Source organism: Buceros rhinoceros, unplaced genomic scaffold (genome assembly GCF_000710305.1).
Source record: "Buceros rhinoceros silvestris isolate BGI_N320 unplaced genomic scaffold, ASM71030v1 scaffold12149, whole genome shotgun sequence".
NCBI classification, from domain to species: domain Eukaryota; kingdom Metazoa; phylum Chordata; class Aves; order Bucerotiformes; family Bucerotidae; genus Buceros; species Buceros rhinoceros.
The window spans coordinates 1-18,370 of record NW_010430961.1 but is presented as its reverse complement, the minus strand read 5'-3'; the positions used below and the strand labels follow the sequence as shown (position 1 = coordinate 18,370).

Sequence of the window (18,370 nt, the reverse complement as noted above, 5' to 3'; positions counted from 1 at the left end):
TTTTCCCATAAATACAAAACATCTATTTTATATATATATATACATGTTAGACTCACCTCAGGTATCCCTGAGCCACAGGCATAGGGAGCAAATACCTTCACCAGAGAAACTGCTAAGAAGGCAAAGCTCAGAGCCCAGAAAATGTACATTATGTAGTTCATTATGTATGAACCTGGACCCTAAAAACAAAAAACAATGTCAGAATATAAATTAGATGTGGGAGCAAATCATTATTTTAAATAATCCAAGTGTACTTTTGCTGCAAATATAATTATGCACACATTTTGAGGGACGGCAATTATTACCAAGCTAAGAGAGTTTTGTTTGAAAAGTATGAAGTCATGACACCTGCACATCAGGTGTAACCCACATCTCATATAACCCAGAGAAAGTGTTCTTACGCTTTATCTTAAAAAGAGTAAAAAAACCCCATACAGCAGGTATTTTTTTATAATAGCTACTAGCTGCTAAGATCTACTGGACACCAAATAAATCTTTATTTAAAAATTCTGTGGTGGAAGAAACAAAACCAATCTATTCTTAGTTATTGGAAAACACCACAGATTTCCTTATTATTTTTTCATGTATATCTATGATCAAGAATAGAAATTCTTGTGTAATTAACAGGTCTATACTCTCATAACTTCCTCACATCTGCAACACTCCAAGCCCCCCTGCAATGTGTGAAATGCACATTTATTACACTATATCCTATTAATCAATTCAAATGCTGAAAAAATGGAGCAGACAGGACAACCCAAATCTGTGTTTAGTACCCTAACCTTAAGACCGCTATTGTCCTTCCAAGTTCAGTTGGACTGTTGAGCAAGATCATCAAAGAATAGGTATATACTTACTTCTGCCTGCCCAATTATTAGTTCTGCCCATGTTTTCCACTGCGGACATTTATCTCTCTCTTCAAATGTGGTCTCATTTGAACCCCAACAACACTGTTCATGGTTAAACCACAAAGCACTAAGGCAAATGCCTTCCTTTAAGTCAGTCATCCAGTCAGCAGCAATGTCAATTAATCCTGCCAAGGCCCCTGTCATAGGAACAGGTTTGCATTATTGTTCTGGTAAATAAGAATAACATACACAAGCTAAAATGAAGAAATGTGCTGGTATTAACTGATGTAAAATGAAATTACAGAAAACCTAAAGAAAAAACATTTTAAATATTACTGATTTTTAGGCATATATCCTATTTGCAACAGTTAAGTTCATTATTTGCCAAGAATCTAGTAGCTTGTATACTTCTGAAGCTAAATGCATCTCTTTGGGCTTTTTTTTTCCTATGCCACAGTTCTTCAACAGTCCACTGAAACTAAGGAGTTAAGACTCAAAAGAGGACTAATACATTCATGATAAAAAAACCAGACCTTCTGACAAAACTAAAACCAAACTGAAATCATTCTCACCTTGCCAACAACAGTTTTAGAATAACGTAAATAAAACACCAAATAAACCCTAATGACAATCATGTGATCTATACACAAAATTACTTAATTCTGTAACATGATGAGCAAGTAAAATTCCTACTGCAGGTAACAAACATTACAGATACTAAGCAGTTCACAAACTCAAAGCTTAAAAGTGGTTCTATGTCCTAACTACGTGCAGAAAAATTGCTGCAGAGTCCTTAAAAGATAGGCATTACTTGGGAAATTGCTTCTAAGGACTTTAAAAAAATAATTTAGAAACCCCTTTATTTCACAAAAGCAAAATAGTTTTTCATGGTAGCAGTATACTGAAAAACTACTTCTACAGTCAATATTTTTGGGGACATGTACAACTATTAATTAGTTACAATTTAGTATTTTTAAGGTATGAATCACTACTAGAAATAGCTGTCTAGAGACAGCCACACCTCCAATTTGCTAATTTATATTTACTAATCTTGAAGGACCCTCAGTCTGAGATCCTGGGCTAACCAGAGTCAAAGTCAGTATTTCACTAGAAAAACTTTTTCAACCAAATTCATTAAAAATAGATTAATGCAAGATCTTCCTATGACTGAAATCAAGGCTTTACTATTTAAGATTCGCTAGACACATACAACAGAAAGCAGTGGAAACTAAAACACCCAGGAATGTTCAGGACCGGAATTTACTCACTTTGTTGCTCAGAAACATATTAAAGCAATTTTAATATAGACAACAGTTTGGGGGGTGGAAACACAACGCTGCACGTTCCCACCCAAACTATCACAAGCAATTTCCAGTAATTATACCTCCTAGTTTGTACATTCAGAGGTGTATAAATACGCTACAAACTTTACATATATATTAATTTCAATGTGATTTGTGAAAGTGATTAACCAGTAATTATGCAGTTACCATGACTTTTTAACATACGCAGCCATACTCTGCAACTAAGCCAATTTTCCTACCATTTAATCTAAGATCTCTGTTTGAATTATTTTTTTGAAAAACCAGGCACAAAGTTTGTGACTTCTCACTCCTGCACACATTGGTCACTCCTGACTATGCTGATGGAAAGCAGCACTGCGTAACAGCGGGGTCACAAACTATCAGCTGATTTTAGGAGCAAAACTTATCCTAAAAGACATTGAAAAGACAGAGCCAAAGTAGAGGCCAACAAATTCCACCTGTTAAAGCCACTATTTTCTGTATAACAACCTCTAGAAAGGTATGACATAAACTTATATATAGATCACTCACATATGACCACACGCTTTACAAGGAAGTGTGTTTACCAAAACTATACATGTACAAGAGCTATTTTTTGGCCATATGGCATAAGCAAGTGGGTTCAGTAAAGTTTCTAGCAAAACAAAACAAATTCATAGCAGAAAAGACGTATATCGCAATCAATTAATGCACAAGAAATCCTATAGGAGAAACACAAAATTTAATAGAAAGGGAAACCGCCAATCTCAATCACACAATTAAAGAACACTGATAGTTTAGTAGGTAGAAGTTCAATAACTCTGAGAAACTCTCACTAAATTCAGCAAAGATTTTGTTTTCAATTTCATTAGTAAACGCCCCATCAAAACACTAAAGCTTGTAAATCAAGATAGTCAGTCTTTTCCTTCCCTCGTGGAATTATGCTAGTAGTCTGAATCAGCTCTTGCCCAGGTTGGTGGATAACACACAAACGGAGAGCACAGTAACTAGCTGACAAATGTAAGAAAGAAATCCTCTGGTTTTTTATTTACCTGATGCCAAACCAGTTAGTGTGACAACTAGCCATCCTGACCACGCATCATACAAACTTTTTGTCATCTCCCATGCTGATTCTTTCTTCTTGCTGTTAATCTGCAAAGAGGAATCATTATGTATAATTGTATGTGCTTCTGTAATATGAATAGGAGAAAAAAATTAAGTATGACATACAAACTGCACGATGCAAGCTGCAGGTAAATACACCTTCGCTTTAAACTACAAGCATTCTCCTTGTATTTAGTGCTTTACATTGTGTCCTTGATTTGAGTCAGAACAAAACTCATTCTGTTCAGTATTTTGCTTTTCAGCCAAGTCTCTTATAAGTTAACAGCGTATTTTCACAGACAGTGTCTGCTTCTAGCAGTGATAACGCTTGATGTTTACAGTCACTACCAGGGGCTGGTCTCCAGAAAGGCTCTGGCTTATACTTGCTCCTGTGCAGACCAAGGTCACTGCTAAACCCTGTGTGCCACGGTGGAGGTGCAGTAAGTGAGAGGCTGCACTTGTGGGGATGAACAGACAGGACAGGTGACCCTGAACTGACCAACAAGATGTTCCATCCCATAAACATCATATTCGATATAAAGCTGAAGGATCACTAGGGTCCGGTCTTTTTCTCACTTCTTCAACAGCCAGGATCCAGGGAGGAGTCTGCCTGTTCTGCCTTCGATCCCAGTCTGTGTATTCCCGAATCCAGTTCCAGAATCCAGCTGCTGAATTTGGTTCCCATCTGCTGCCAAGTCTGCTGGGAGTTCCCAGACTGTCTGCCCACAGCATCAGTGCTAACAGTGACATAATTGCCATTGGAGGATGTGTGTATGTGTTAGGTTTGATATAGGTTTGGTATATATTTAATTTCATTGTTATTATTTTCATTAAAGCAGTTTCAGTTTTCTTTTTGAATCCATAACTCTCTCTCCCTTATTCCCTTTCTCTTCCCCTTTGGGCAGGGAGAGGGGTTAATAGAGAGCATCTGTCATTCCTCTAGTGGCCAGCCCCGCCCTATCCCTTGACACATCAATAAATCAGCTTAGTTATTCAGATATGAAACAACTGAGAAAGCAAATTTGCTAATTTAAAGAACTTAAACCCAGTAAATGCATTATTAGGATAAATTAATACTTTCTATGAGGCACATGTAAAACATGTAATTGTAAAGTTATTCCTCTCCTAAATCTTAAATTATTTTTGTGGAACCACAAATAAAGTGTTTGTGTACTGCTAACAAGCTATTCCATACAATTTAAATTCCTAAACTTCTATTTCATATACAAATGACTTTCTTTTATCTGTAGACTAAAAATCACATAAAATAAAACCAAGAACTGGATAACTACCCCATAATACTTCTAGACAACTATCATTAATGACATCTAAAGTTATTGTACTGAAAAAATTGTAATTCTTTTTTTAACCTTGTTTACTTTTCTTTGTGTACTTAGCTGAAATCTATGCATAACTTGTTTTATGATTAAACCTTCATTACATAATTGAATCCTGATCTTACGACCTTTTACAAACTGTAAAAGGAGGGAGAAAGCATGTGCAACAAACAGCAAAAAACAAAACCAAAAATCCCCACACCAAACAATCAAACCAAGAAAGCACAGTACTAGACAAGGATATCTAGAAAAAAATACCACCCCTAAAGCAAATAAGTATGTTTTATTATTTCCTCTACATGTCCTCTCTTTCATGACACCTCCTTGTCGTGGGGAAGGAGCTTGCGTGCCCTTGTGAGGTTGAGAGCTCTGCTGGTGGTGGCATGTGCCTCCGGTGGGGTCTCCCAGGCCAGACAGGTCTCAGCTGAAGGGTCAGACACAGTGTGTCCACGGGCAGGATGGGCTCACTAGCCTTCGGGCAGCCATCCTAGGAGAAGGACAACTCTGACTCCAAACCTGGGCAGATGGAGCTCGTTTAGCCCTGTAAGGCATCCATCATCTAAGAGAAGGACACTCTAACCAAACCTACGACCTGAGGACTTCGCTGTCACCGTCCAGGCTCGCTAGGCCCTGGCAGATGAACCTCAGGTGTAAAGGGTGGAGCCAGTTCCGCGCACGCTGGTGCCTCACCTAAAAAATCCACCGCGCAGGCCCGAAGGGTGCACTCATCGCTTGCAGTGAGCGTGGGAAAAGCCCTTCCCAGATCTTCGTTCGCGAAGTCAAGCCAAGAATGATGAAACATTTCTGAGATACTCAAACTTTATTTTAATAAAAAAGTTAAACCTATAGCAGCACGTCTTTCTAAACCACCATGAACCAGTACTCATTCCTTCTCTCTACATGGCCAGACAGTCTCCTATTATTCAGGGCATATTTATAAATTTCACAGTAGTTCTGTGACTATGAACTGTGACCTGTCTTCTCTGACTTTTCTAGTTTCATACATTAAAGTGAGTAACAGCTGTAAGACTATTTCTAGGTGATCTGCCATGCCAAGATTTGGTCAAGGCCAGCACTCTATCCAACGGCATATCTACTGGACACTAAGCTACACGTCTGCAGTGTAAAGACAGCATTGGGTTAGCTAACAGACACTGAATTATGAGATGGAGTATTACATGGAAAACACCTTCTTACTTCGCATTAGAAGTATTCAAACAAGGTACATGTTCTCAGATCCACTGTCCAAGCATCTCTTTTCCTTAAAAAAGCACTAGATAGTGTAATTGTTGGTATTTTGCTTTTTAAACTAGTGTAAGATTTTTTTTTTATCCATGGCAAGCAAATCAGCGTATACATCCTACATTTGCTTCCAGAAAGTTAAAAATGGTGTTTGCAAAGAAAGGTGAATAACACTGCGGTGTTGTACATGTACCTCTCCCACACTATTACAATTAATTTTTAACTATTCATTTTGATTAATATTTTAGGAGAAATCATATGTCCAAATCTGTTCTGTTTTTAAGCTTAATTAATAAAAGAATCCCAAAAGTTTGGTGGTAAGGCTCTAAATAACGCATTTCCTCCTAGAATGCTACTGAGCAAGTCTATTACATGAATGACAGAATCTAGCATGTCGCTGACTAACATAACTTGAGCCTATTTTATGGAAGAACTTGTTGCAGAGCACACTGATAAAGAAGAATGGCCTGAACTTTGAGGATCTTCTGAAGAAACCAACAGAGAAGAGGTAAAAAGCAAGTTGTGTGATGGGGGAGTGGAAAGGACATTTACAGCACATCGAGACTACTTTTTTTGTTAAGCATCTATGACTGATGTGTTTTAGGTAAGAGAATTTTCACTTTCTGTAATCCAAACAACCACAGCACTATATAGCAGTAGCACAGATACACTTGTGGCAGTATAAAAGCAACAGACATCAGTGCACACTTTTCTGTACAAGTATCACCACAAAGTAATATTGTACTATTACAAATATATCTACACTGGAATATAGCCTTACATATACCAGCATGAGAGAAAGGCGGTCCTGTGAAAACGTCATTTGGGTGATGGGGAACCCTTCCCACTTCATCAAATAACTGTTTCCTTTCCAAGTTACAATACTGTTGCAGCAGGACCACAGGTATCAATGAAAAGGTGCTTTTTAACTGCATTCAAGTATTTCTATTATTGTAACTACTTACAAATTTAAAGTATGCACATATTTGTATCACAGAATCACAGAATCATCTGGTTGGAAGAGACCTTTAAGATCCCCGAGTCCAACTGCGCACCCTGCACTGTCAGGGTCCCTAAACTATGTCCCTCAGCACCACACCCACATGTCTTTTAAACACTTCCATAGAAGGAGACTCCACCACCTCCCTGGGCAGCCTGTTCCAAAGCTTAACGACCCTCTGTGTCAAGAAATTTTTCCTGATATCCAACCTAAATTTCCCCTGCTGCAACTTAAGGCCATTTCCTCTCGTCCTCTCATTCAGTGAACAGACCGATCCCCACCTCACTACAACCTCTTTTCAGGTAGTTGTAAAGAGTGACAAGGTCTCCCCTGAGCCTCCTCTTCTCCAGACTAAACAACCCCAGTTCCCTCAGCCACTCCTCATAAGATAAGTTCTCTAAACCCTTCACCAGCTTCGTTGCCCTTCTCTGAACATGCTCCAGCACCTCAACGTCCTTCTTCAAGTGAGGGGCCCAAAACTGGACACAGTACTCAAGGTGTGGCCTCATTAGTGCCAAGCACAGCAGGGACAATCACTTCCCTGCTCCTGCTGGCCACACTGTTTCTGATACAAGCCAGGATGCCACTGGCCTTCTTGGCCACCTGGTCACACTGCTGGCTCAATATTCAGCCGGCTGTCGACCAGCACCCACAGGTGCTTTTCTGCTGGGCAGCTTTCCAGCTACTCTGGTATATGTTATTCCTAGTTACTCCTGTATGTGTTATTAGATCAGACCTTAATTCCAACATCCATCAAAAAATGTTTTCCAAGTATTGTTCTTTATCTCAAGTACCCGTCTATGCCTTTCTCTGTCTTTGCACTTCTCCCGAACCCAGTCGATGGTATGGAAGTCATCATATGTTCCTACTCCAGGAATTGGTTCATCCAGAAGATCCAGTAAATGTGTGGAACTGTTGATACTTCCTCCATTTGTCATTGTATAATGAGTTCCTGCGGCAGAGGAAAGACAGGAATCAATTAATTCTGCAGTAAACGAGGTATGCTAACGTTTATAACACTACAGCACATAAAATTTCTGCACAAGTAAACACGCTTCCCATAATACACATATTAAACTTAATTTAGGACTCTCAATGTTGCATGACACTACTTTTTTCTGTAGGTTAATTTGTACAAGTGACTTTTTATTTTCATTGGTTAAATACTCATGCACAAGTCAAATTTCTGTTGTTTTGTATGCAGACTCGAGAAACTTCAGTAGAACTAAGCAGAAAAAATTAGCAGCTTTGACACATATTTAGCCTGAACTTGATTTCAGTTTACAAACTACCAGAGGAAAATCTAACAAAGAAGAAAACAAAGCCAGATGATTATACAGAAAGTTCAGAGCACTTCCATAAGCTGCCAGTTACTTTAAAATATACGTAACATTAATTACCAATCTCTCCTACATTTCTAAAACAAACCTAAAACATTATCAACAGATTATCAGTGCAGCTAAAAAGTAACAGAAAGTCAAGCAAATATTTGTTTTGGGTAATTCACAGAACAGCCCTCAGTCATGAAGAGTTGGAAATAATGTATAAAGAAAATGTCAACTGCTAATTTGTCATCCCCTAACTAGTTCCTTCACAAGCAGCTTGCATAGCAAGATCCCCAACAGTATTTCTTTCAGTGATCAGAAGAAGAGGAGCAAGAGGAGTACTGATAATTTTTCCCTCTTCACAAGTGATCAAGAAAGTTTAATCTCATCTATTATGTAGTACCTTGGATTTTTAGTTCCTGCAGTGTACTTACAGACCCCAAGTAAAATTTTCTGATGCATGGCCACCATTTGTCCACCCAACATGAAATGCTTTTGCAACAGTAATTGCTATAAAGGGAGCACTCATAATGAGGCTAATATAGACAATAATTTAAAGAGTGATTACTCTCACTTATTTGACTATGAACAAGATAATCCGACCAACAGCATAAGGCATCCCACAATAATCTCTGCTCTTAAAGATGTAGGTCCAAGTTGGTCAAGACTTCTATCAGTTCAGACAGGCACTAGAACTCATTTCACTAGACTGACACTGGGATGATTGGGCAGGTTTTGAGATTGGTTTTCTTGTTTGCTTTTATTTATTTATTTTTTAATTGCACGCTCAGCTTCTTGATGTTGCCAGCAAAAGCTGCCAACTTAAATTAAGAGAGAGAAAAAAAAGTTTTCAAAGGGCCTACCTTTAAACTTCCAAATGCTACAAACACCAAGTTCATCAGCCCCAGCTTTCATCACCAACAACTGGCAATTAAATTTATAGATAGGCAAGATGTGCCTTTTCCCTTTAAGTTTGTGAAGTCTGAGATATGTCAGAAGCAGTGAGACACCACGCATTACACTCAGATCCAAAGGTGTGCCTCAGCCATCTATTGCTTGAGAGGTCTCGTTTATGCCTACTATAAAACTCCATAAAAATATTAGTGTTTTGTTTCATTTTTTAATCTTAAAGAAGAGAATGCAAATGCAGGAGACAACTCCCCAACAATGCCAATACCATTCCTCTCACGGTAGCACAGCTGCCATCTTTCTCAATACTTTTTTCCCCCATATTACATTGTTATTAAATACTTTTTTTTATGGTGTATTAAATTTCCCCTCATCTATTCACCACAGCTAAAACCCATCTATCTCTTCCCAAAGCTACAGCTAGTCTCTCTTAAAGCAGATGCAAAGAAGCATTACCTATGCTTCCATTAATAAAAGGCTAAAAACAACAATTAAATCAGATTTGATAGTAGAGGTGAGTGAAAACCTTGCTTTAGGATAAGGAACTAAAATCTCTTGCCATTTCCAATTCTCGTAACTAGAAAGGAAATCTAAGATACATATCTGGCAAGCTGAAAGGGCAAGCCAATCCTGTGCAAGAAGTAGTAATAAAATTCACACTGTAATGATTAGTTCAGTTCTCAAAATTAAAACAACAGAATAATTACGAAAATCTTATTTTTACATTAAATAACCTCCTTTGCAAAGCAAGCAGACATAAATTAAATTCAGCCACAGTTTAATTATTAATCTCCTACAAAGTTACAATGTGATCAAGCAGTTTCCAGAACCTATGCAATCATGGTAGGAAAAACTTGTCCTTGCCCTGAGTGAGCTGGTTTTATGTCCTGCTTTATAGAAAGCAATATCAAGCTATAAGAAGCATGCAATTCTATACCACACAAGGCAAAGGATAGCTGAGAGTTATAAATGTGTAACAAAAATAACAGATGATTTTATGCATATCACAATGTGCCGATTTAGAATTCTCTCCAGGGAAAGTACCAGGGATGGCACCATACTCACTGCACCAGAGCGTAAGCAGAACTTCAGTAGACTACAAAGAATGGTCATTGCCTGGATACATTAAAAACCCCACTGAAACTGTCAGGTTCGTACTTTGCCAGCATTTGCTGGCACACCAAATAATGGAATATAAATTATTATTGCATGATGGGGAAGAGACACAGAACAAGATGCGAAGCTGATATAGAGCTGGCGTGGACATCTGATGCAGCTGAATAGCTATGATCTTGTACCAACTGAGAAACAGGCAGCAGTGATACTCTGCTTTAGTGTGTGGTAGAAAGGCTGCCCCATAGAGGGCCATGAAGGAGACAACTGCACAAAATCTGATGCTCTGTATCAAAGATACATAAGTCTCACAGCAATGGGAGAGTATATTTGCCAGCTAGTATTATGATCCATGTCGCATATAACTATTCCAAAGAAGAAATTGGAGAAATATACTTTTACCAATACTCAATACTTTCCCAGACTTCCACTTCCTTTTCTTCCCTCCCTCTTCTAGCATTTCACACAGTAAGAAGCTCCTTCCAGCTATGACAGTAATGATTCTCATCAGCACAAACACACGCAACTTCTCATCATTTACTGCCAGTTTCATCGAAGTGTTATTAAGGATAGTTTTTTCATCGCAACATTCTAACCTCCAAGCACAAAATTCCCCTTACCATGATAAACTGCAGCATTTAGCAAACCTAGCCTTCTGGACATGCCCAATGTTCACAAAGTATTTCCCTTTCCTTCCTCCCCTTCCCAGTCCTGAAGCTATAAGACTCCTTCTCAGGCTGCAACTCAATGTACATGTTTTTCATCAAAATACAAGCAGCCTTAGTCTCAGAAACCACAACAAGCACTTAGCATGCAAGGTACAGAGGCACAGCCTCTAGCTACGTTAGAGGAACACCTCCATTTTCTGTATGCACACAACTGAGCCATTCTGCAGCTGTAAAGAAAGTCAAGCCTCCCTTTCGTTACGTATGAGTTTGGTTAAAGCTTTATTAGACAGGGAAGCAGATGATAAAAGCGGCAGGCAGAACTTCTATTATTAGTTACTCCAAACTAACATGTTACTACAGGGAGGCAAACAGTAATATACTGATCCTCCTGGAGGCTCAGGATAACTCACAGAAATCCTTACAAAGCAAATTTAACACAATCCTGTTGTACTTTGAAAAAGTAGGTAGCTGGCATCCCTTTATTAGCACACTCTTCTCATTCAGCGTCATTAACAATCCTGTATTCTCAACACATAACTAGTGAGCTGCTGCAACCAGACTGCAAGCTCGCAGACAGTAAGCTTCTAGACAATAACAAGCAACATGCTTCTTCAGAGGAAAGATTGTCTCTTTTAGCTACTTTAGTCACTGTAGGTCTTGCCTGAACCACCTTCTAGGAAGGCAGTTGACTTTTATCCTTCCGTGCACGTAATTCCAAGCCTTCAGCACAATCCTTGCTCAGCAATCATCTCTGGTAGAAAAATACCTGATAAGTTTTTAGCTAAGTCATTCAAAAAGAAAAAGATTCAAAACAGCAAGGACTAATACCTTTAAAACACAAGCACACCTATTCACTATGGTATTTTTAAAAATTTTCACATCAAAACATTTTAAAACACTAACAAATCAAAACATGCATTGCCAACATTCATACACTGTTGCATTTTTCATTTCATAGATCTCCTGGAACAAGTAGCCAGTAGATCATAAAGATCTTGAGGGTTTTTCTGTCCTGTCCCTGGTATGAAGAGATGAAGAGCTAGTGGACCTGGGTTCTCAGTTCTTGGTGTTCTCTCTTCTCAGGAGGGAGTGGTTTCCAATTTCCTGGATTTAAAAGTACTGCTGAAATTACACTTAAAACACCTTGAGGTAAAGAAATAAGGGAGCTATTCACGGTTATCTAAATAGAGTTCCACACAAGAAAGGGGTTTTGCAACATAGTTGATGCTCCTGATTCCTGCACAGCTATTCAACAATCCTTCCTGACTCTTTCCTTGTGTGCAAGTGTTCCTTCTTTTCTCACAAAAATAAGGAGAAAAATGAAGATTTAAGACAAATGCTGCATCCTGGATAATCAAATAGTGCACGACAGATTTTTATGTGGTTCTCCACTATGTGATTATCTGAATAATCCACTATCACCTAGAGAACAAATCCACATAGCTACAGCCTCCACAGAGAACAAAGTACAGAACTGAGACATGAACAGACTCAAGGAGGTGTGGCTATCAGAATTAACAAGGGAATATAATTTTATGGTAAGGTTTAAGACCCCTTCTATATGCTATACAGCATATTATATACATCTTCTGAATGCACATCACGAATTACACTGCTGTCTCTAAGCATGTATCAGCTCACTCCATTTTATAAAATGAGACGTATCTCTCGGGACGTAATTACACAATAATGCTGAGCTGCCACCCAAACAGGAGATCTTTCTCCCTCCTGTTCTGGTCACACAATCCCACTCTCACCCTTTGATCAGCTCTGTCACCCTTGAATCTGACTGTATAGTAAAGCAAGCAAACATGCTAATCCAACAAAGCAGACAAAACTAACAAACCCAAAACATTCTGCCATTGAACTGGAATCAAGCTTCTGTGCCATCAGAGAAGAAACAGGGCCAGCAAGAACTGAGAGAAAAGATGTCGAACAAGCAAGTTCAACCCCTTTCACAGCAACAAACCGTAAGACTAGTTATACTGAAATATATAAATGCACTCTTGGGGTCTTGTTAGATTTAATTATGTCCTTCTGCTGGAAACAATTGAAAATATCTGTATAAATATTAATATCCAGACCCTACACAGTAATATCCATTTCACAGATCTCAAAACTCCCAAAAGTGGCTGTTTAGAAATATTTCACAGTTGTGAACATAACAGATAAATAACATCAATACTGGAGTCAATGGCAGAACAGTATTAAGACCCAATTTCTCAAAGGTATTTCTATACAAGCTACGGAACTGATAACTCTTAAAGCAAGAATACACTTGTTTGCTGCTGGTCACACCCTCCTTTTTCTAGAGAAAGCACAAATTAAGACCCAATTTCTCAAAGGTATTTCTATACAAGCTACGGAACTGATAACTCTTAAAGCAAGAACACACTTGTTTGCTGCTGGTCACACCCTCCTTTTTCTAGAGAAAGCACAACTAGATGATAGTCCCCTCAGCAGCCATCCTGGCTGAGAGCAGTGCAATGTGTTTCATTTGTGCAACTCTGAGCAGCGTGAAAGGAGGGAAGGGGGGGTGGGGTGAGTGTGAAAAAGCACCTCTGTGAGTGAAAATGAAGCTAATCAGTTTACAGCAAAAGCTAGAATAAGCTCTCCCTGACATGACCATCCAAACCCGCTGAGTGTTAAAATCAGCAGGGACTGTAGCTTTCCGGAGGCCAGATACTAATCCAAGGCTTTGCTTCACCCATGTGTCCTTGGGTATTAGGTGGCAAGGGGAATGGAGGCAGGGAAGCACCCTGAATGCATTTCCACTTGTAACAAAGATTTGTATGCACGAGATACATGTTAGTGCTTCAGCTTCTTTTTGTCTCCGTATTCAGATCTCAAAATATGAGGCTTTCAATTACAAAAAAAAAGACAAGACACAATTGTCAGTTCACTGAAATTTGTCTGCAACCACTCAAGAAGAGTCATTAAGCGCTATTGTCTTTTCTTGGCTAGAAGTAATTTTAAAATATCAGAATCACAGCATGCCATACCAGAGTGCTATCATTCACTGTTGATTAATTATTTTAAAGTCTTTGTAATCAAGTAATACATTCCCCTTTGTGTGTAACTATGAATTTTCAGCCTGTATCTTCAGTTGGCTCTTCTAAACTGCATCAAAGTCTTACAAGCACAAATTGATCTCTGCATTGCAATCAAAATGCGTAGGAAAATGACAGAACTATATATACACAAACTGAAAAAAAATCATCTGGAAAATTCTGATAGGTGGTAACAGGAAGACTCAGAACAAGCTTTGAAGAACAGGGAAAAGAAATAAAATGCTTTACCAACGTACTGAGTGATAATCCCATACTCCCTATTTCTTCTGCCAACCCCCCCCCCCAACAACCTTTAATAAAGTAGGAGTTAAATAAAAGTTGAATAGTAGCACCCCAGCTCAACCCAGACTTCTGCATCGACTGCAAATGCACAGGGATCTGAGAAGGCAGCAAAGCTGAGGTCAAGTATTGCTCAATGTGTAGAGCATAATGAAAAAACGGAACATAAACAGCTCTAGTTTTTTACTTTAGGTGGAAGAATCTGTATTACAGATTTCACTTCTTGTAGTACTGAAGGCAGAATTGGCTATATTTATTTAGTCATGTCTACAATGAATAAGGACTTCAGATACGGAAGTCAGGAATTACGCGGATCCCCACAGTACTAAATTTACAATTTATATTTAAGATAAACAGTACAGGAAGGAGATGAGAAAAAGAAAAGCTACAAAGATATATCAAGTTAGATAAAGCAAACATTACAAAATGGAAGTAACTATCATCTAACAACGCCAAGGCAGTAAGAGTCAGAAAAACCCAGAAATTTAGATAATCAGATTTCTAAGCACTCCTGTTGCATGTACGCAAGAGCTACTTAGTCATACGTCGTTTTGCAGGGCAAAACCAGGATGCAGCAGACATAATATGATTATCCCAATCAGGCCACATTCAGAACCCAAGGAGGGCACAATCACAGTTCGTTCATTAGCTTTCTACTGTCTCAGAACATCTCCAAATTTACTTCCAAAATTGAGAAAAGCATACCTAAGAGAAAACTTCATTAGTCACCCAGCACATGCAGATAACCTGTAACTACCTACTGCAGTTATATCTCATGGTATCTTCTCTTAATCATCAAAGTCGAACATGCTGACTCAACTGCAGATTTAGTGAAACAGCATTTCATTAATTTTGCTTGAGAACTTCCAAAATCTAAAACCTAAGAGGTGTTTATGTATATGTAACAAGTAAAATGAATGGAGTTAACAACCCTCAGGCTTGCTAGAGCTCAAGTTTTGGTACTGGCAGCCTGTCCACTACACATGCTCAGATTTCTTTATGCTATTGCACAGACTTCAAATTTTAAAGCATGGTAAAATGAATGCTTTCCATATTCCAGCTTTTTAATAAATACCGTTTATTATATAAATATTCCTATGAAAATGTGTACATGTCAGTTACTTATGACATATGCAATCCTGCAGCTAGACTTTAAAACCCTTTCTGAGGAAAGAATTAGGACTTTTAACTCTTTTAGTTACCAAAGAGACTAGAAGTGAACTGTGTTCCTGCAGTTTTACTTCAGTTTATCAGGGAGGATAAGGAGGTCTGGAACAATGCATTTAGTGCTACATAGAGAGAAGTCCCAAGACAGAGAAAGTTAAACTCCTGAAAAGAAGCATTTGATAATATCTGTACTTTTTCCAAAGAGTTCATGATAAGTAATCCACATTAAAAGATAAACACAATAATTAATAAATACATTTTAAAATCTTTCCATTTGATGTTTCACAGCATATTTGCACTGAAAAAAAATTAAAACATCTTATTGCAAACCAACGGATCAGACTTAATCGAACATTAGTAAAGGCTGATAATTAAACCTCAAACACCCCTAATGATTTAAAGTCATTTCATCATTGCTGAGGTCGAGCCACTTTGGGTGAGCTACTGCAGTCAATTAGTCCAACAAATGCTTCGATGTTAGGAAGCAGTTTTGCATGATGTGAACATTAATCTGCAGGACAGAAGAGCTGTCAGTGTAAATAAGGAAAAAAAATTCCACAGACTTTAATGCTTAAACTTGTTTTCTCAAATACCTTATCCATTTTCTCTTAGCCTATTATTGCAATGCTCTGAAATCTACCTGAGAAGGAAAAAAAAACTTGGCAGTTTCCTTTTCTAGACTCACAGATAAAAAAAAGTGTCAAGAACTGACTCTGAATTTCTGGTTTTGTCTGTTAGCATTCTAAGCCTTACTTTGATAGCTAGACAACAGTAACAGATTACTGCGTTACTGTAAATCAGCAGGCAATAATCATAAATTTTGGTGAAATCTATGGAACAAACTGTTTTGGAGACTCAATTTTCTTATGAGTCACATGGCAGGAAATAATCATAAATTTTGGTGAAATCTATGGAACAAACTGTTTTGGAGACTCAATTTTCTTATGAGTCACATGCACTTGACAAATTAAGATTTGCAAGAGATTACTGTAACACTGTTGGGGTTTTGTTGTTGTTTGGGATTTTTTATTTCTTTGGGGGTTTTGTTTGTTTGTTTGTTTTTAATCTAAACTCGCTATAGCAAGCCACTTCGCTTTATAGCAAGTAACACTGGATCTGAAAGACAATATTAAAATATATGAAGTACAAGCCCTAACAGATTCAATGTAACTTCTGGAAGGGACAAGTCACAACTGGGAATTCTCTTGCTGAGTCCTAGCAGTGTCACCACAAAGGGAACACCTAGTTGAACCCCTGCCTGTTTTCATTACAGTATTTGAAACTGTATGTTTAATAGCAATATGCCACTTTGCACTGCAAGTATCTACTTTCTGTAGAATCAACTAAAATGTGGCAATTTCCAGGAATATATAGGTGATCGCATTTCAATGTCTAACTACAATCTGCAGAATTTGAAAGTGTAATATTAGGGCTGTTTTACACTTTTTATCTTTAAATCTACCTATGAATCTGAACACACAGGAAGGATGAGGTCGGAAGGGACCTCTGGAGGTTATCTGGTCCAACCTCCTGCTCAAGCAGGGCCACTGAGAGCAAATTTCCCAGGACCATGTCCAGAGAGCTGTTGAGTATCTCGAAGGAAAGAGATTTCACAATGTCTCTAGGCAGCCTGTTGCAGTGCTCAGTCACCCTGACAGTAAAAAACTGTTTCCTGATGTTGCACCTTCCCTTCAGGTACTTATATACGCTGATAAGACCTCAAATTCACCCTTAGCAAATGTCCTAAGAAAATATCATCCTCAATTTCTCAGAAGTGTTTCTAACACCTGACTTGCAGAACTATCCAGCACTTGTCATAGAATAACGATATTGGTAGAGGAAAGTCGATACTCTTAACACATGCTGAAAAACATTCAAACAATCATAAAACAACAAATATCCATTTATGTGAACTACCAAAACACAGAACATCATAAAAAATGTGACCAATTTACTTACAGAAATAAAGAGTTTACAAGAAAAGGTGAAACAATAACATGGACAGAAAAATAAAATAATCTTATGTAAATCATATCTTCATTCACAGCTTACCTGCTCTCTAATGCCATCACCAGCAGCCAGAAATGTTTATAACTTTCTAATTTTAGATTAGCTAATTTAAACAAAGTAAGAATTTGCCACATTTACAGGTTTTACACAAAGTGTAACCATCAAATCCAACCAAGAAATAAAAGACTTATTCTCACGTGAAGGCATAACTTTATTTGTACTACAGCTTCTCTCAGAACAAAACTATATCTTTACAGAAGGTATTCTGCTTTAAATTTGCAGTAAGAAAAAAAAGGTAAGCTCAAAAGAGAAATTTTTTTCCCGAACATTGATAATCCTGCTTTTCTTTTTATATCTGCTTCCTTACAAACAACAGTGTGAATAACCTAACACAAAGCTCCAGTTTCTTAAGACCTCATCAATATTGGCTTAACTGACATATTACAATTGTGGAGCTTTCTCTCCACGTATCAAAGACGTCAACAAATGGGCAAGTTTAAAAGCACATAAGGAAACTTCAAAGCTGGACAAACAACACTGCTCCTATTCAAGCGAGCGAAAGACCTGAAAATAGCATATTTAATAAACGCTTGACAATTCGGTCATGGTCACAATTTTTTTTTCCAGTGCATGAGCTGGTTGTATTGATTAAAAAACGTATTTTAAAAAAAGAGAGAGAGAAAGGGAAGACTGCCACATATCGAAGATGGAGTCAGAAGCCGATGAGATGTGAAGCAGGACTAATCTGCCCACAGAGAAAACAATCACTGACAGCACGGGAACCAGCCAGAACTGAATTCTCCCTCCGCAGAAGGCATCAGCCTGGTAAAACAAAGCAATGCCATTATCAACACGCCTTTATACCTCCGCTTCAAATCCGCACAGCAGCCTCACACGCACAGATACGCTAACAAGTAACCCACACGTAAATTCGGCATACCTCGTTTGTGCAACTCCCTGAGCGGAATGCCGTCTCCTCCCCCGCCATCGTAGGGCAGATACGGATCAGAAGAG

At 38.3% G+C, this 18,370-nt stretch overlaps 1 protein-coding gene across 1 annotated transcript in view; it reads right to left on the bottom strand.

Moving 5' to 3' along the window:
• LOC104499692 (H(+)/Cl(-) exchange transporter 3) overlaps positions 1-18,363 on the bottom strand; it is a gene marked incomplete at its 3' end in the record, with an annotated part of 25,866 nt that extends 7,503 nt beyond the window's left edge. Inside the window, exons 1-5 of the mRNA XM_010143235.1 lie at positions 18,297-18,363; positions 7,609-7,766; positions 3,184-3,283; positions 858-1,045; positions 57-179 (exon numbers count right to left, since the gene is read on the bottom strand). Of these exons, the coding sequence (XP_010141537.1) occupies positions 57-179; positions 858-1,045; positions 3,184-3,283; positions 7,609-7,752 (555 nt within the window). The remainder of the gene's footprint in view (positions 1-56; positions 180-857; positions 1,046-3,183; positions 3,284-7,608; positions 7,767-18,296) is intronic.
• Positions 18,364-18,370: the final 7 nt, after the last annotated feature.